Consider the following 19,735-nt stretch of genomic DNA (forward strand, 5'->3'; position numbering starts at 1 on the left):
ACCATAAAATGGAATATAATTAGGCCACAAAAAGAAATAAAAGTACTGATAACTACTATAAGGATGAGCCTTGAAAACATGCTAAGTGAAAAAATTTAGACACAAAAAGTCACATACTGTATATTCCCAAATATCCAAAACAGGCAAATCCAGGAGACAGAAAGCAGAGTTCCTATGGACTGAGGAGGATAGAGAAAAAGGGGAGTGGCTGTTTTAGTGATTGGTTTCTTTTGTGGGGGGTTGATGAAAACATTCTGGTAATGGTTGTACAACACCATGAATGTGCTGGAAGCCACAGAATTGTACATTTTTAAAAATTAATTAATCTTATTTTTGGCTATGCAGTGTCTTCCTTGCTGCTCCTGGGCTTTTCCGGTTTCTGCCAAGTGGCGGCTACTCTCTCGTCGCTATGCGTGGACTCCTCATTACGGTGGCTTCTTGTTGCGGAGCACAGGTTCTAGCGCGCACAGGCTCTAACGCGCACAGGCCTCGGTGGTTATCACACACAGGCTCAGCGGTTGTGCCGCACAGGCTTAGCTGTTCCCTGGCATCTCTGCAGATCAGGGAGGGAGCCCGTGTCCCTGCACCAGCTGGTGGATTCTTGACCACTGGACCACCAGGGAAATCCAGAACCGTACATTTTTCAATCTTTTTAAATTAAGAAAAAAAGTAACAAAAAGCAAACATGAAACCTTGAGGGCGTGCAGTTCAGACCATCCTCCAGCTTCTAGTCCATTTATCCTGTTTCATTAGTTTTCTAAAACGCCACTTGACTTCCCTTCCCTGCTCTTGAAGAATTACTTGGAGGGAGGTTCAAGGCCTGGGCGCTCGGGCGCCAGCTTCTGCAGTCCCCCAAGTCCTGGAGGTTGTCAGCTCCAGGCGTGGGGAGCCCACCCACCACCACCACCATTTCCTCTCCCATTAGTGATCCCACATTTCAAAACTGGAGATTCTGCCTTTTTGTAAAAAAGAAACAAATGGACTCTCACCCACTGCAAGGCACCATGGCCATTTCACTCGGGAAAGCGGAGTTATTTTCTTTTTTTCCAAAGATGGGACAGTACCTCCTCCCCCATGTCACAAGGTGCAGCCACGAAGGAATGGTAAGAACCATTGCTATGAATGAGCAGCCTGGCTTCCAGGCTGTTCCCATGCTGGGGAAAGGGGTCACAGCATAGTTTCAATGTTAAGATGTCTAAAAAAGACAAAAAAAACTCAAAATTTTTTTGAAGTAGGAAGAAAACATCCAAGCTTTTTAATGCCACTATATTAGGCAAACGCATACAGCTCAGAAATTTTCCTTTACAATGTCAATGTCAGAATTTTGTATTCTGTTTTGTAAGAATTTCATAAAAGTCATAAAAACTAAAAAAATTAAAATGCTAAACACTAGGCAAACTTGATATTAGGTTGTTTCCAAAATATAGTTTTCTGGTAAAGCAAACTAAGTTGAAATCAAACCTCTCTCTTACCAAGGCCTGTCTGTCAGCTCTCTCCAATACTTTAGAAATCCCACATGTCACTTGGCTGAAATCAATTAATAGAGTTCTTGGTGTCTGCCCTGATCATCCTTTTCTCCCCCTCCCCAACACTGAAAAAGAAGATAAATAGAATCTATCTCCATAATTTTACTTAGTCATTTGGTTCAGTAGCATCTGTTTATCATGATTTACAAAAATCTGACTGGCAATGAGAATTGCAAGAATCATTTGCATAAAGGAATTTTATTTACATATTTTTCCTCCTAAAGCACTAGGTTACTCAAAATTGTCATGTCTTAAAATTTAGGCAAGCTCCTGGGGTAATTATTACTTTTTAAAAAGCCATACTGGATAGTCTTCAACAAGTGACAAACATTTTTTTTTAGTTGCTAAGTCAGGCCCGACTCTTTTGCAATCACCTTGTCCTCTGTCCATGGGATTTCCCAGGCAAGAATATTGGAGTCAGTTGCCATTTCCTTCTCCAGGGTATCTTCTCCACCCAGGGACTGAACCCACGTCTCCTGCATTGGCAGACAGATTCTTTACCGTCTGAGCAACCAGGGAAACCCCTGAGAAACATTTATAGCTATTCATTTTAGAAGACAAACTTGAGGACTAGTCTATTAAAGAATGTATAATCAAATAAAAATAAAAATGAAATATTGGTTCCTGCTGATATGACTTGCCTACTAAGCTCAATGTGAGAAGAAAGAATTTGAATATCTTAGCACAAGCTCACAGAACAATATGTCCTTCAATGTTGGAGTAATAGAGGAAACCACTTTCTGCAACATCTTTTTCTCTGAAACTTTATGGCTTACATTCCATGTTCATGTATGTGAGCATATTTCAGAATTCTCTGTATAATAAAATTAAATTATGACTCTCTCCCATACATATTAAGTAAAAAAGATTTTTAAAAAGTATATAGTGAGTTGGATACTGTAATTTATCTGAGAAAGCAAAAAGAGTACAGATACATATACACAGTTGTTTATAGTTCTAAAAATCTGAGTGTTAAGTCATAAAAAATTGTAAGATGTTCATTTGGAGAGGAAGAGAAGGATCAGGGTGGAAGGACAGAAATAAAACCTAGACTTCACTAAAAACATCTTATTTTGTAAGCTTGACTTTGGAAATATGTAGCTGTTTTACATCATTAGAAGACAAAATTAAATCCTAATTTTTAAAAAAGCTGTCTTTAAAAACAAAAGCAAAATAACACAAGTAAATTTAATAACCATATAGAGTTTAAAATGACTTTAAAAACAGTAGTATGTACCAAAGGACTTACAATAAGGATGAAAAGAGAAAAATCTTTAACTGTTTTCAGTAATAATTGCTAAGTAGTAATATTGGTACTATTGTTCTGAAACCATGTTTATGTATAGTGACACTAATATATTTACATATAATTGCTATGATTTGTTTACATGTGAGCTCATTTAGGTAAGTTGTGTGTATATGTAATACACAGATAGATACAAAAGAAATGTGTTATGAAAACAAAATACAATGGAGGAATGGCTGGCTGTAGGTTTGAGGCAGAAAATGTACAGGGTGAGCCTGGAACATTCCGTCTTACTAGAAAACAAAGGGAATTATAACGACCCCTGGGGTCACATCAGAAGGACGCAGGGGCCTATGTGACAGCTCTCTCAATGAGCCAAAACTGGGCATCAGTAAGAATAATAACTGCTATGAACTGAAACACATCAAATATTTGAAAACTCCAACAGTTCAAATGATACTTAAACAAGTAAACAAGAAAACCCTTGTTAGGCACCATTAGAAGATACCTGAGAGCTTATTTTTGGTTCTGAAAACTGGTTAAAAAAAAATCAAGTCCTTAATACATCTGTTATGTAAAAACTCTACCGAGTATAACTAAACAGTTGAGGGGAAATTCCCAGTTGATTAATGAAGAGAGAATTTACAGAAATTTTCGTCAGTGGCTACTAACAGTACAAAAAGGGAGCGAACAGGATAGTAAGTCTTCTGATGTCAGTTCACAAAAGTACTGTTGCTGCGTCCGAAGCTGATCAAGCTTCTGGATATAACAGAGAAGACAGGGGAACACGTTATATGACACCATGGGGTTGCAGTTAGTAAAATGTGGAAACTCTCCAGCAAAAAATGACTTTTATCAACAAATAAATAGCAAGGGGAATAAAGGGAGGGAAAACCTAATAATTAAAAGACTTTAAAATAAGCAAGCATTAGGAGTCCTGAATGCAAATAGATCGATTGTATAAATGGAAGGTGAGGCGTGGGATAGTGAAAATTTGAAAACTGATTGGATATTTGACATTAAAGGAACTCTAACTTTATATAGGTGAGATAAATATTTTATTATGGTTCTATTATGGTTCTACAGATCTTTTAGAAAAACTTTTAGAAATACTGAAGTATGTGTGAATGTCACGTCTGGGTTTTTCTTCACAGTAATTCAGTGGACTGGGGGGAGCAAGAGTACAGACAAAACAGGATGGACCACTGCTGGTTAGTGATGGGCACACACAGTAGGGGAGGGTATCTTCTCTCTTACAGTAAGTTTTTAACTTCCATGAACTCAATTTTTGCCACCCCAAATTCTCCCCAAACAAATGGATACCATTTAGAGCTAGTATGTGTAAAATTATCTTTTTGTATTTTGTAGCTCATTAACAGCTCAATACAAATTCTTTATTTAGTTGGATAGCGGTATTTTTTCAAGTTAGTACAATGAACTAAATTGTGTTTTCCCATAGAAAAACACACTATTTGAAATACATGATTTTTAATGAACTGACCATTGCAGCCTCATAGAAAGCTAAGCATTCTATCACAAAGGTTACACCTCACAGGGGTTAATGTTGGGATTAACAAATGTTGGGACCTATCCATTATTTCTCCTCCACCATGACTTTAGTTCTTTCCGCTCAAATCTCAGGAACTTTCCTGTCCAGGAACCTCATCTGATAAGTATTTAGTAAGCTTTTCTTTTTCTTGGCTGTGTGGCTTCTGGGATTTCAGTTCCCCGACCAGCAACTGTACCCAGGCCATGGCAGTAAAAACCCAGAATCTTAACCAGGGAACTCCCCTTAGTAACCACTTGCTGAATCCAGAGTACATGAGTATTTGGATCAAAGTGGTCTTGCTCCCAATGACTTCATTCTTATGAGAGAAAATGAAATAAACATTTAACTATGGGTGGCTGGTATTACCTGTTACGATCAATGTAGGTAGCCTTATCTATCACATATGTAACCCAGTCTATCAGAAGCCCTCAGAAGTGTTTGATTCTATCATCTATCTACCTTCTCAGGCTGCAAGAGCAGGCACGGTTCTTGCGTTTTCTTAAGTTACAATACTTAACCTTGCTGAGTCTCATCTCCAAAATGCCTAACATACATCCTGTGCCGAGCGCGCTGTGTCTGTCACTTAGGAGGTGCTGAACGAACTCTAGTATCCCTTCTTTGGCAAATATTTATAATGTTGGATTGACCACTGCTGCAATCATGGGTTACCAGCAGGTACTTTCTATCTGATAAGCACTTCCAAAAAACTTTCAAGGCACAGAATTATGTTTTAAAAAGTATCCTATGTGGCCAGCGATGCCCATTTGCAATCCTACAGGCTGCCTCCCCATTTTGGCATCTAACAAAGTAGCTTGCCTCTTCTCTCCCCACCCTTGAGCTACACAACCAAGTTCACCCAGAACTATGTGCTACAGTATAGGTCTGCAGACTAGCCCCACACGCTCCAGAATTCTCAATTTCCTAGCTTTCTTTGTCTTTGTAACTTAAGAGGCTGTAGTATGCTAACCCTAATGTGAAGAATGGGGTACTAGGACTTCCCTGGCGGTCCAGTGGTTAAGACTTCTTTCGTACTTCCAATGCAGGAGACCTGGGTTTGACCTCTGGTCGGGGAACTAAGATCCCACATGTCGCTCGGCATGGCCCAAAAAATTTTAATTTTTTAAATTAAAAAATAAAAGAATGGGATATGAGAACTTTTGAACCATGTTTTTTCTGTCTTTTGATTCTCAGTCCTAAAACATGCCTCAAGGTACAGGGAGTCTAAAATAAATATCCAGGTGTTGTGAAATTGCTGTTGGTTCTTGTGTTGGCAAATGGCCAAGGGAAAGAAAACAACATTGTAAAACTTCATGGGTCCCTACTTTCTATCTGTCAATGCAGCCATCTTAGTGGATTCTAATTCACAGCTATTAATCATACCTGATTCATAGCTATTAATCACATCACCAAATCAGGCCCTGTTCAAAAGAGCTAGCCCTTGGTCATCAGAAACTTAAGCCAAAAGGGGGAAAGTGGGTCCTGAAAAGGCAGAAATGGTCTTTTGTTTAAATAGGAAAGAAACATTAGGACTCGGTGCAGTAAGATTGAGTATCAAAGATTTTAAAAAAGTAGACAAAACAAAATGTTTTATTATTAAAATAAAAAAACTTTGTATAAAAGCATAACAGATCAAAAGCTCTATTTACATTTATTGATTCAAGGTCCAATTATGCACCAAATACTGAACTGAACTGGCACAGCTACAGGCTGCAGATGCAAAGCAAAATGAACACACACACACTTTGACTCTACCTCTAAAGAGATTTGATTCATGCCAAAACAGGGCAAGGGAGAGACAACACACGACTCTGCCCAGAAACTAAACTGGCAGAGATGGCAAGTTCGCAAACTGTTAAAGTCACCCTCCTCCAAAAAAGGCACTTCTCAGTTATAAAAGTGCTTCAAACCTGAACATGAATCCTCTATGCCTGGCTTGTAATTTCTTCAAGAAAGCAAAAACTGCAAAGGATTGTAGCGGAGTTTAAGTATCAAATTTCCATGCAAAATAACCAAGAATTTATTTGAAACACTTTATGTTATGAGCTGAAATAAACTTGGCAAATTAAATTATCCTGAGGTTTGATTCCATGAATTCAAAGATTGGCCTACTCCTGAAGCCTCCCCATCTCAATTTCCTAGGACGGCTTTTCTACAATGATTTCAAGCTTAGTACTGTCCTCGAACCTTCATATTGTGACCAGTGGGCCAGATGCACATGGCAGAGGAAATCAGCAGCAACTAAGTCTCAACTGTGACAACTTGAATCACAAGCAAAATACACGGAATATTCTCCTCAGAAGCCTCCAAAGTCATATACTCCACTTGCCAACAATCACCTAATTCTTCCACATGGTCTTACGACTTTTGTGCCTTGATTCTGCTAAAAATGTTGACAAACACTATATCAGACCCAGTGTTTACAAGTGAGCAAGTTACAGGGATAGTCTCTGAAACTGGGTAGAGGTAGTTAATACTACCAGTGTTTCTAAGTGCTTGGTTTTATGTGTGGATTCCAGGGCTATTTCAACGCCAATTAAATCCAACATGCTTTCATGAAACTGTCGTTTAAAAAGGATTCCGAAACTAAATGATGGAGGAGAATCATTGGAAATAAGAGGACAGCACGGGGCGAGGGTGGGCAGAAAAGCAAAGGAGACACTGCAGGAGGGCAGAGGACAGCTGGCACTACACTTCTGGGATGCCCAGACACACGTGCGCATTTAATGATGACAACTTGATTTGCCTATAAGGCAGACTGAGCCTCAGAATTCTTAACCCGGGTTTCCATCACATGACAAAACTGGAAACTTTAACAAGGAAGAGTTGCGAAGTGGAAGGCAGGTAGTGGATCTTCCAATTATTATCCTTGCATTTCAAACTCCTGTTTTAGACTGAAAGAGAAGAGGGAACATGTCAGGATATGGTTTTTGGCCTAAGAATTCTCTTATGAAAACTCTAATTCCAAAGGACACATGCACCCCAATGTTCACAGAAGCACTATTTACAATAGCCAAGACACAGGAACAACCTAAGTGTCCCCTGACAGATGAACGGATAAAGAAGATGTGGTGCATATATACAGTGAAATACTACTCAGTCATTAAAAAAAAAAGAATGAAATAATGCAATTTGGATGGACCAGTTGGATAGACCTAGAGATTATCATACTAAATTAGACAAAGACAAGTATCATATGACATCACTTATATGTAGAATCAAAAATATGACACAAATAAAAAGTTACTGATAAAAAAGAAACAGACTCACAGATCTATAAAACAAACATGGTTACTAGAGGGGAAGGGAGTTGGGGGGAGGATAAATCAGAAGTTTGGGATTAGCAGTTACAAACTACTATATATAAAATAAATAACCAACAAGGTCCACTGTATAGCACAGGAAACTATAGTCAATAGTTGTAATAAACTGTAATGGAAAAAATACAAAAAAGAATATATTAACATGTAACTGAATCACCTTGCTGTATACCTAAAACTAATACAATGTTGTAAATTAACCATACTTCTATTTTTAAAGTTAAAAAAATACTAATAATCTTCTGAGAGCCTAATCACTCCTTTAAAAATGTTTCTATTGAATTATAACACGCATCTTAAGTGCACAGCTTAAATTTTACACACGAGGGCCCACAAGGGTCACCACCACCCAGAAGAAGGTTTGCAAGGCTCCCTGATGTCCACGTGCCCCTCCTGCTTTCCATGTGATTGCTATCCTGACTTCCACCTTCTCTTTATAAAGATAACAAAAATGAATAGGGGCGGGGTTTTGGGAGAGAACAGACACACGTCTATGTACGGCTTAGTCCCTTCACTGTTCACCTAACACAACCACAATGTTGTTAATCAGCTATACCCCAATACAAAATAGAGTTTAAAGTTTGAGGGAAAAAAAAATACGAAAAGTGCTTTAAAAAAAGTTTTTCAGATAACTTGAAAAAAAAATGAATATAAGGAAAAAAAAAACCCAAATTAAGATTGGGGTGCAGAAGAGAGAAAAACCGGCCCTACCTTTTCAAGTAAGCATGCACGTTCCCAAAGCCATGGTACTTGGCTAGGTACACGAGCACCCCAGTCGCACACCGCCCATCTCGCTGCCGACAGAAGCTGCAGTTGCAGATCCCGCGACATGGTGGGCAGTGCCAGTTCTGAAGGAGAAGCGTGAGAAGGCACCATTAAGTCAAACCTTACCACCCCTGACTTATCTACTCTTGTTTAACCTCTAAGGTGGGTGTCATCAATTGCATTCAGATCTTCTTTATTACTATTAAAAAAAAACACATAATGGGGTTAATGCATCACATTCCCATGGGAAATCCCGCAGAAAAGTCACACAACCACTGCAAGTAGGAGGACTAGAGAACAGACTTCCCCTGAACGGCCAGGTCCTGAGCACTCTCAAGTGCTCACAGCTATGCAGCGCCGACACTGAATTCATCTGCCTTTCAACACCAAGAGCTCAATCTCTTTCTGCCCCATCAGCTCAAAGAACAGCTGACCTTGGAACCTACAGGACCAACTGTTCAAGGCACTTACTGGGTCTAGCAGAGCATCCCTGACTTCTTCACCATAACGGTTTCGAAGGCAGGGACCACAGAATTGGCCTCGAACGCCCCAGCACTCTGGGTTTCTGCAGTTTGTCTTGGTATCGATAGTTTTCTGGCGGCACTGATGACAAGTTGACCCCTGCAAATAAGAAGAAAAACATAAACACTACTCTTTGTAGAGAAAATCTTAACAGAATGTCATTCTCTGGGAATCCCCTGGCAGCCTGGTGGTTAGGACTTTGCTTTTACTGCCTAGGACAAGCCTCACAAGCAAGACAAAAAAGAAAGATAAATTTGACTACCAAAAAAAAAATTAAAAGAAAAAAAAAAAGAATGTCCTTTTTTGTGGGTAGTCTGATCTTTTCTCTTCGAATCCTACCTCACATCTATACACACACGTATACACCAGGCCCTGGAAAGTATTGAGCATGGTGATTCCATTCACTGGCAGATGCAACCGTTAATGTTATCAAAACTACCGCAAGAAAAGATCTTTCGCAAAAGAAAGCTTGCCCATATCTTGTCTGTCTTTAGCACACCACCACATCCTCAGCACCTATCTATGTAGGCACCTGTTAACAGCTACTTATGTTGAATGAAATGAATTTCTAAATTGTGAAAAGATTTAATGCTGCTGAAGATTTACCTAAGCAACCACTACTACTGCAAACCTACTAATCAGGCTAAATCCCAAGGATGCTACAAAATTCTCTTTTCTTACATGAAAAAAATACCCAGGCACACATTCCATGAGCTAAGACCATTAGAACATGAGCAAAATGTTCTGTCTCTCATATACGGGGACGTCTACAGACATTATTTAGAGGCTCTGACCAGTGAACGGTTATAGATCTTCTCTCGGGAGTTGTTGCAGATGTTCTCCAACTCTTCCTCTGTGATTTCATCCACCGGGCGAACGACATGAGGAAGGGTCATGGGTCCGGGGCGACGACTTCGGGGCATGTCATCTTCCTGCATAACGAGAACCAAGGAACAGCGTCCTTCCTGGCTCGCTTTCCCCAGCTCTGACTCTTAGATCCTCTCTTTGTCACTCCTTCACAGAGAACTCAACCTGGAAATCGTTCTTGGAACTTACGGAGAAAGGGGCTTTATTTACTAAGGATCACAGAACAACATCATTGAAACAACTCCCACAATGAAGAAGAGCCCAAGAAAACTTTTTAATTCTCTTGCCTGCTACCAAGAGCCATCAAAACAAGTTGATGTGACCTTAACCATTGTGGACGGTTTGAGAAGGCCATTTAATACAGATCCCTGGGGACTTCCCTGGTGGTCCAGTGGCTGAGACTCCACGCTCCCAATGCAGGGGTCCCAGGTTCAATCCCTGGTCAGGGAACTAGATCCCACATGCTACAACTCGGAGTTTGCGTGCCACAGCCAAATTAATTTAAAAAATTTTTTTAAGTTAAAAATATATATGGATCACTGGTGTTGAGGTTGTGTATGCTCCCATCCTGTGTCCATGATCCTTGGACCCACAGAAGATGACAAACAGAAGAACAGGCACAAAAGCAGAGAACTCACACTCATGTAGCCGACCATGGGCTTCCTCTTCCTCACCAACACGTACTTGTCCTCCTCTTCCTCTTCCTCCTCCGTGGGCAGGGCCCTAAGTGACCCAAGGACCCGGGACCTGGACCTGGTGATCGGACGAGCTCTCCGCTCAGGGTTTCTCCTGCAGGCGACACCTGGAAACGTGCGCCTCCTGGGTGTCTTTGGACGCTGAAGAAAACACAGAGGACGGACCCACTTATTCCAAAATGCCAAGTGGCAGCTTCTCCTGAGGCAGGTTTTCCCCTAAGTAAAAGGAATGCTCCACCTGCCATTTTCCTTCATCCTTTCTGTAACGCATGGGAAATGAGCCCAGAAATAACACAGCCATTGACATTCAGCTTCTCTAACACCAAGCCCAGTTTCTCTTAAACTCAGGGACGACCTATTTATTCTTGACTTGATAAAGATGTAAGAAAAAATTTTGTTTTCTAAAAAAAACCTCTTCTACAATATCTCTTAAGCCCTGAAACATACTCACTGCCCAAGAGAGAAATGTATGTATGGTTTTCCGTGTTCTATTCTTGCTCAGGAGGAGGTGGGAAAGGAAATCTTTTTTTTGTCCCAGAGCCGACTGGCCAGATCCCAAATAGCACAGGCTTAGCTCCTCAGAATACAATCACATATATTAGGCCATGACTTGGTTAAGAAATTGTTTTTTCTTTTTTTCTCATTTTCAGATTTTAAAAAGATTGATTATCATGCCAAGTAGAAATGTTCCAAGGGCTGGAGTTAGAGAAAAAAACAACTTTCAATTTTTCTTCCCTATCCCTGAGGGGCTTAGTTTATTTGGGTGGGAGGGAGAGAAATAACCAATCAAAAGGCATTTGAGGAACTACTCTGACAGTTCAGTACTTAAGACTCCATGTTTCCACTGCAGGGAGTGTGGGTTCAATCCCTCGTGGGAGAACTAGGATCTCAATGACACGCAGCACAGCCAAAAAAAAAAAAGGGGGTGATTTGAGCCCTGTAGGTGGTTGGCATGGGTAGAGGGTCCACACCTGGCCTGGGGTGCAAGGAAGAGGTCCCAGAGATCTTTTAGAAGACTTTCTCTACCACCTCTGTCTACAAAATCACACAAAATAACAAAATCGAACTTTAAACTATCACAACACCTCAGACCTACCCCAAACACCATTCCACAAACAAATATTTGTACTTACTGAACTGGGGCCCGGCAGGGAACGCCTCCCAGGGAAGGAGCCAGGGAAGCTTTCTAATTCTGACATTAGTTTTGCAAGCTAGAAAGGGAGGAAATTAAACAGAAATTATTGGTTTACAGTAACTGCTGTAAGCAAGCAAATTCTAGAAATCACAGCGGCACGACTCACAGTTTGTTTGCCCTGTACATTTCTCAAAACGTTCACAGAATGAAAAAAAGAAAAGTTAGAAAAGGGAAAGAAATACATGCTAAAGCATAAGCATATGTGATGACGTTTTCAGAGCTACGTGGAAAATAGTTCTTAGGACACAGATATAAGCAACAAGTGGCTTAGAGAAATGCTGGGAAGGGTCATCAGTTCTGACACCTTCAAAGTCAGATACCTACCATTGCTTTGTTTTGCTTTATATTTAAAGCCCTTTTCTCCAAGAAATTCATGCCACTTTCATCTTCCGAGTCAGAATTGGAGTCGGTCACAGAATTCTCCGGGGGCCCAGGGGGCACAGTTCTTTTGCTGGCTGCTCCCCTGGTGTGTCGTGTGGGAAACTTCATGGCCACGCGGAGGGGTCCAGACCGTGTGCCCTGACTGCGGGTCCGACAGCCCTCACGGTCCACCTGCAGCCTCTGGTCAATCGGAACAAGTGGGGCATTAATGACTAGCTGACGGTCACACAGTCTGCAAGACTGTGACGACACAATGCCTTTGGAACAGAAGATACTTGCAAATACATTCGCATTGAACACTTTAATTGTCAAGTTTAACTGACGGCTCTGAGCAACAAAATCAGGAATTACTAACAAACACAACAACCGAGGGCCGATTAACTCAAGAGCTTTCCTGGGACACTCCGTAATAAGCCACAGTCACAGCCCCTAGACAGTGGTTTGGAGTCATTTTTTAAACTATGAAAAATCCCAGCTCCTTTTTTCACTTCCTTAAAAAAATAGAATATGTATTTTAAAAGAATTCCTCTAGGGACAAATATATGTTCTCTCATAAACATGATTTCCATACTTATGGTAGTATTAAACTATACTAAAGATGTCTCAATGCTCTATCTGACTACCTCTCTTGAAATCTCAAGGACAGAAGAGCCTGGCAGGCTACAGGCCGTGGGGTCACAAGAGTCAAACATGACTTAGCAACTAAACAACATTAACAACAACTCTCTAAACCATTTTGTGTAAGCATAAAATTTTTTAAATTTCAGATTCCAAATGTAATGTTTCCATCATTTAAAATGTATTAAAGTTGGCCACTGGGGAAAATCAGAATCATGAGATATCACTTCCCACCTACTAGCAGAGCCAAATAAACAAGTATGGCAGGGATGTGGAAAAATCAGATCCTGCAAACACTGGGAGGAGTGTAAAATGGGGCAGCCACTTTGGAACAGTCTGACAGTTTCTCAAAAGGTTAAACATAGAGACTATATGACTCAACAATTCTACTCTTTTAGGTATATACTCAGGTGTGTATATCCACACAAGTACTTGCACTGAATGTTCACAACAGCATCATCCATAATAGCCAAAAGGTGCCAACAACTGAAACATCCATCAACTGATGAACAGACAAACAGAACATGATATAGTCTGAATATTTATAGCTGAGTACTATTCAGCAATAAAAAGATACGAAGTAACGGCACATGAAAGAACCTCGAAAACATATTGCTAAGTGAAAGAAGCCAGTCACAAAAGACCACGTATTGTTTGGTTCCATTTATATGAAATGCCTGGAATAGGCAAACGTAGGAGAGAAAATAGATTGGTGTTTGCCAAGAACTGAGGGTGTTGGGAAAGGATGCAAAGTGACTGCTGATGGGAACAGGGTTTCTTTTGGGGGTGATGAAAGCATTCTGAAATTGATTGTGGTGATTGTTGAAAACAAACAAAAAAGAGAGCAGTAAAAAATACCACCCATTAAAAAAAAAAAAAAATACCACCCATAAAGTCCCAAAATGGAAGGCCCATTTTTTTTTTAACATTTCAACAACCTCACTGCTTTTTATAACCTTTATGTTATTTTTAGTGTGCGGATTGAGAGGACATAAAATGACAAAAAAAAACTTTTACAAATTCTTAAGCCTTTGAATAGATTGGCATTTTCTCAGTCGCAACAAACAGCATCTACAAAGAACTGAAACACTGCCCAGAAATGATTCAGGCTAGAGACAATGTTTGAGTCATACCCAGATTCGCAGAGCAGTGCTGCCAATAACTCCAGTATGCACTGATTCAGATCAACATCACGTCTTAAGAGAAAATATTATACTATCATGAAGTTAGGTCATGATAAAACACTCCCTAGCCAGATGTTCTCACTTATGTCAGCGCCGCGCAACTGTGGTCCCAGGCTGTGGACCCGTGGCAGACCACAACGAGCAGGAGAGCATGCACCTGAAGCACACTTCCTTTGTCGAGAAAGTGTTGCTAAGAAGAAAACATGTGCAGAAGTAAACAGCATGCTCAGATAAGAGTGGAACTGAGGCGCATCCTTGGCAGCAGTGTCCTGAGCAGGACAATAGAGGTTAAAGGTAAGACAGCAGGCAAAAGAAAAGCCAACGAAGGAGCAACAGCGGAAGCAGGCAGGGCCCTAATTGTCATTACCTGCACGAGTTATCACAGGCTTTCCAGATGCAGGTATAGATCCACAATGGGAATCAACATTTCCTGAAGGCCTACTCTGTGTCAGGCCCTGGGCTGGGCACTTAAAATGTGACTACAGCTCATCTTGAGGACATATCTGCTTCCTCTGATTGGGCTCGATTTCTGTGGCCACAGAAATCTGCACACTGGCCAATCGTTTCTTACAAGTTTCTAAGATTTTCAGAGACTACAAAAATCCTCAAACCTTACTATTAGAAATATATTAGCAAAAAACTGCTTTAAGACACGAAGAAGATACTCTTAAAACTTTCTTAAAAGATCAACAAAACATTCTGGCATGACTAAAATGAAAATCATAAGGAAAAAAGATTTTTAAGCAAGTATGTCATGCCTCTAAATGTACCTTATTGCTTGATATTGGTGAAATTCTCAAACTCACCATTCCATCCTGTATCTCACTCTCTGAGAAACCGCAAAACGATTCATCATCAGAGTCGGCATGAAAAATACTGGCCAGTTCGTTAGTGACATCTGGCCTTGGTTTCTGTAAAAATCCACAATGGTCTAACACATCTTGCACCTCACTTTCTGAAAAGCCGCAGAAAGATTCATTATCAGAGTCCTCATAAAAAACATTTGCCAGTTCTTCACTGATATCTGACCTGAATTTAGGTTTCTGTAAAATAAATAAATAAATGTGGTTGTGCATTTTTTTTTTCCTTTTTCAAGAACCAATTTTCCGTAAACCGTGCAGAGAGCAAATCACATTTACAAGTGCACTACAAGAGAATAGCTTTTGTTACAAAGAAAAATGGTTCAGAGGTTTACAAATGATTTCTGAGCAGTTATGGCAAATCATCAGGCATGTTAGGTTAGGCGACATTTCAAAAGGATAGAATAAGTAGCTAATCTACCTCCAACAATTACTACCTAGAACCACAGCAAAAAGTGAAATGAAATTACAGTGCATACTGTATTTTCGTAACAGCTGTATAGAAATGTAGGCAAAAAGCAAGCAGTTTTAATCACGCACAAAGCATTTGGGGCATTTTGAGCACTGCAGACTCCATTCTGTTTATTCTCAGGCAGCACTTACTGTGTTTGCAAAATTATCAGAAGCAAAGCTGTCACAACTGTCATCAGAGGATGACGGGGTTTCCATGGAAATCAACTTCACATATCTGAATTTCTTGAAGTTCTTCTTTGCTCTGCAATCCTTTTGCTGCAAACGGAAATGGCCATACTATTAAATGGGATGCTTGCTGCAGAATCTAAAGAAAGGTATCATTTTTGAGTTGAGTAGGTTGAAAAAGCGCAGAGGAGTTATGTCCATTTCTTTTACCCTACAAAGAAAAAGGAGGGTTTGCAATCGCTACAAAATTTCCCAAAATCAGGTAAAATCCTAAAGAGAGATCCCTCTGCCGGAAAATTAGTATCAATTTATTCAAATACCCGTGGAACTACCCTTTAACTCACCTTAAAAACTCCCAAACTCTTAACATTATACTGAGCTCCCAAGGCGTTAAATGCTAACCTACTAAAATCTGCCCTTAAAAAAAAAAATTAGACTGTACTTCAAAATTACAAAATGGTAGAGTGATTTCTTTCCCCCAGCCAAAATCAAGCTAATGAGGTCTTTCTAAGTAAGCTTTGGAGTCTGAACTGTGATGCTAATTTCTCAAACCAGGAAACCCAGACAGCACCTCTATTTCAAGATGGCAGACTTTCAAACAGGCCTTGTGCCAATCAGGAGGGGAACAGTGATTTCTGCACAAGTCTTTACAAATCAAACATATGAACCCAGTCAACAAATGTACAAGAACCAAGTTAAAGGTCAAACAGTCCTCTAAACCCAGGCAGAATGCCCGATTCCACTTCAGGGCACTATTAGGCTGGCCATTCAGCTCTTTCCATAGTTCCATTGTTGCACAAGTCTTAAGTTTTTACAAGTCCTTTTATTAGATACATATGACCTATGGATATGAAAATGTTTCTTTCCTTCATAAACAATGAAAGCCTGGCACCAATCATCAGAATATGCACCTGACAACTACTTCATGTAAAAAAGATAGTAGCTTCTACCATTTCTTCATATTTAATAAGAGATTTCTTAAATGTTGTACAGTCACTAAATCATGTCCAACTCTTTGCAACCCCATCAAATGCAGCACGCCAGGCTTCCCAGTCCTTCCCTACCTCCCAGAGTTTGCTCAAACTCATGTCCATTGAGTCAGTGATGCTATCTGTCTCATCCTCATCCTCATACTGCACCCTTCTCCTCCTCTTGCCCTGAATCTTTTCCACCATCAGTCTTTTCCAGTGAGTTGGCTCTTTGCACCAAGTGGCCAAAGTACTGGAGCTTCAGTATCAGTCTTTCCAATGAATATTCATTACTGTTGTATTACTGCCTATATTTTTCATATCTGAAATATGGCCATGGAATAACAGAAGTGACTCCATACTGAAAACTTTAAGAAGGCAATTTCTGCTACATGTCCCACAAAATAATGCCAAGATGTGAGGAGTCGAGGGAACAGAGCTTTCTGATCTTTTGTACACCTGTTACACACTTCTCTTGCAAATAAAATTATTCTCATGATGGTGGAACCCAACCACCCAGTCAGTGCTTCTCAACAGACTCCATTCAATCATCTTAGCAAGTTTTAGTCTTGTCCTTTTAAAAATCATGAAAATGTGATAACAGGTAGAGGTACTACCTACTAATGAAGTCTCAGAAACTCCCAATTTTCCAGATGAACAAATTAAAAGTACCAGGTGGGTGAAATAAGATTGCCCCAAGATCACAGGGCTGGAAGGAGTCTGCAGTCTCCTAAAATAGCTGTGCTCCTCACACTGCTGCAGGAATTATCACCATTTCCGGTGGCTCAATGGAAAAGAATCCTCCTGCAAATCAGGAGCAGCAGGTGGGGGTTCAATCCCTGGGGCGGAAAGATCTCCTAGAGGAGGGCATGGCAGTCCACTCCAGTATTCTTGCCTGGAGAAGCCACGGACAGATGAGCCTGGTGAACCACAGTCCATGGGGTTGCAGAGTCAGACGGGGCTGAAGCGACTCAGCACTCACGCCTGCAACCATCAGTCTACCTGCCTGCAGTCAGAGGCACAAGACTGCCTCAAGGGAGGCATTCTATTGGAAGCTCCCAGGGAAATACTTGCTGGGCGTTAACAAGTCAGTGCATGCGAAGTTAGTTAACAGGCAAATGTATGTTTGGAGGATAAGACAGAAAGAAGCAACACAAATGGTCATGGACTTTCCTGGCAGGTAGGTAATAACAAATACCATTCAACAGTTTTTTTGTGCCAGGCACTAAGCATGCTTTCACACTAATTTCTTGCAACAAAGGTGGAAACTGAGGCTTAGAGTGGTGAAACAGATTATTCAAGTCCCATGATGGCTCAAATTTGAACCCAGGGATGTCAGATTCCAGGTCCTGCTAACATGTGGTTTTCTTCCTCCTGAAAGCCAACGCCAAGGTCCATTGGGGAGAGGTATCTCTGAAACTACGCCCCCAACACGCCCTCCCCAACCCACTCCCGGAGGACCCCGGCCCCCTCAAGTGGGCCCCTTACCCCTGCTATTTATTTTAAGCTTGTCACTTTCTTCCTCTTCACCCAACCCCCCACCCTCTAACCTCTCCTGGGGCAGACCCTCCGTTCCGGTTTCCGTTAGAGTAAACAGTAACGTTCCATGTTCCATTCAGGGCTGCGTCCTGTTGCTGCAAGAAAGGCTGGGGGGTGGGAAAGGGAATGGGAAGCGAGCGAATGGTCGGCGAACCTATCAGATCATCATTGCACTAATCACCTCCTGTGACTGTAAGTGCCCTTTCAAGTGTGCGCAACCCAAGTTCTACAGAGAGCGGTTTTCAAGACCTTTAAACTCCAAACCCATCAACTCGCAGCAGTTAGATGCGCTTGCCGGCACTGCCAAGGCAAAAACAAGCAGGAAGCTAGCGTAAGGGTCCCCAGTGCGCGCGGGAGGGTGCGTGACTAGACACTCATCCTCCCCGGGCTGCACCCGGGAAAGGGCCAGGACGCTGCAGGGCAGCACCCTCCTCCACGTCCCGCTCCCCTCCGCGCCCTGCGGACAGGGCTCGGACCAGCAGACACAATGGGGGACCGGTCCGCCCCTGCTACTCGCAGCACACGTGTGCCTGGGACGCACGTGGCCTTGAGCTCCCCAGGCTGCCAAGCATCCTGCAAACCTCACAACTCTCTGACCGCCCGCACGCCGGGTGTCACGCCCGCTGGGCACAGTCTCTAAAATACCCCCAAGTGCACAAAATCTGGGGCTTGCTAAATGGGTGCCGCCCAGGACTGCCAACCCTTGATAAGGACACTCCGCCGGCAGAGTTGGAGGGGTCGGCCCGCCCCCAGCACCCACCGCGCCCATCCCGCGCCTTAGCTCGTCCAGCCTCACCCGCACGCGGCGAGCGTCCATGCTGGCGGCCGGCGTTGGAGCGGGGAAAGCTGAGCAGCCGCGCGCGCCGCCGTCCCTCCGCATAGGAGCCGGAGCCCTCGCCGCGCGGGCCGGCGGGGGGGTGTGCAGAGCCGGGGCCGGAGGGGCGGGGCGTGGCTGACTTTCCCGCGTTGTGGCGCAGGTCCTGCCAGCTTTGGTAACGGCCCACCCGCCTGACACCCACTCGGCCCCGAGAAAAAAAAGTAGCCCTTCCAGATACCCTAAAGTCCAGTAATAGTCTTGCAGCCCCCTAAGATCCGCCTTGGAAAAGTAGTGCCTTGGAAGCTCCAGGACCTGCCTCTTTACACAGCTGCACGGTCCCGAGAGAATGGCGCGAAAATGGGTCGTATTGCCCCGGGGACAGCAGCCTAATTTGCATGAATTCTGGGGCTGGGAGGGGAAAGCTGGAAACTGGGGGTAATGGAGAGTGGTGCCGGCCTCCGCACTTAGCACTTTCCCTGAGGCGTGCGGTTTACGTTATTTAAAATAAAAATCAAAGACTGGAGCATGAACTCCCAACAGACCAGGCACTGTCCCGCGATATAGCTAGCACCTCTTATCTGGTAACACCATTATCTAAAGCAATAAAATGAACTAAATCCCTTATCTTTCTTTCCAGAAAGCTAAGTTCTTTTACATAAGACTTGTGACTTTTAAATAAGAAAGGTCTGATGTTAGTTAAGACTTAACTATGGAATAATAAAGTCTAGAGATTATAGAAGAATAGAAGCTAAAGACTGTAATAATGTGATTTGGGGCTCCTTTCTTCTGTCAAAATTTGTAATCACTTAAGTCAGAAAGAACGTGAGATTTTTCATTGCCCTTTGAATCGAACCTGACATTACGACGAGATCAAGTGTGAAGCTTTAAAACAAATGTTTGCAGAGAGTAGGAAAAAAAAGTTGCTTCTAGAAGAAAAAGTTAAATAAATTGGATTGCTTTAAAAGATGCTAATTATAATCTTACATTTTAAAACAAATGCTTGAAATGAAACATCAGTTTTCTCCTTCACAACTTCTCTTGGGGAAT

The 19,735-nt window shown here is 41.9% G+C and overlaps 1 protein-coding gene across 2 annotated transcripts; it reads right to left on the reverse strand.

The window, feature by feature from the left end:
- Window positions 1-5,879: 5,879 nt before the first annotated feature.
- On the reverse strand, window positions 5,880-18,774 carry CDCA7 (cell division cycle associated 7). Of its 2 annotated transcripts, XM_070476006.1 has the most exons (10): window positions 18,668-18,774; window positions 15,329-15,454; window positions 14,672-14,908; window positions 12,007-12,243; window positions 11,621-11,698; window positions 10,431-10,628; window positions 9,720-9,857; window positions 8,875-9,024; window positions 8,350-8,486; window positions 5,880-7,212 (listed from the first exon to the last, which is right to left on the reverse strand). In XM_070476006.1, exons 1-10 carry the CDS (start codon window positions 18,749-18,751, stop codon window positions 7,182-7,184), a joined length of 1,416 nt encoding a protein of 471 aa, XP_070332107.1. In that variant the 5' UTR covers window positions 18,752-18,774; the 3' UTR covers window positions 5,880-7,181. The 2 variants fall into 2 exon arrangements, with proteins under 2 accessions (XP_070332107.1, XP_070332109.1); XM_070476008.1 differs by lacking the exon at window positions 14,672-14,908 and having other exon boundaries at window positions 18,668-18,773.
- Between the last annotated feature and the right edge of the window lie 961 nt (window positions 18,775-19,735).

The sequence above is a fragment of the Odocoileus virginianus genome, chromosome 13 (genome assembly GCF_023699985.2).
Source record: "Odocoileus virginianus isolate 20LAN1187 ecotype Illinois chromosome 13, Ovbor_1.2, whole genome shotgun sequence".
Lineage (NCBI taxonomy): Eukaryota > Metazoa > Chordata > Mammalia > Artiodactyla > Cervidae > Odocoileus > Odocoileus virginianus.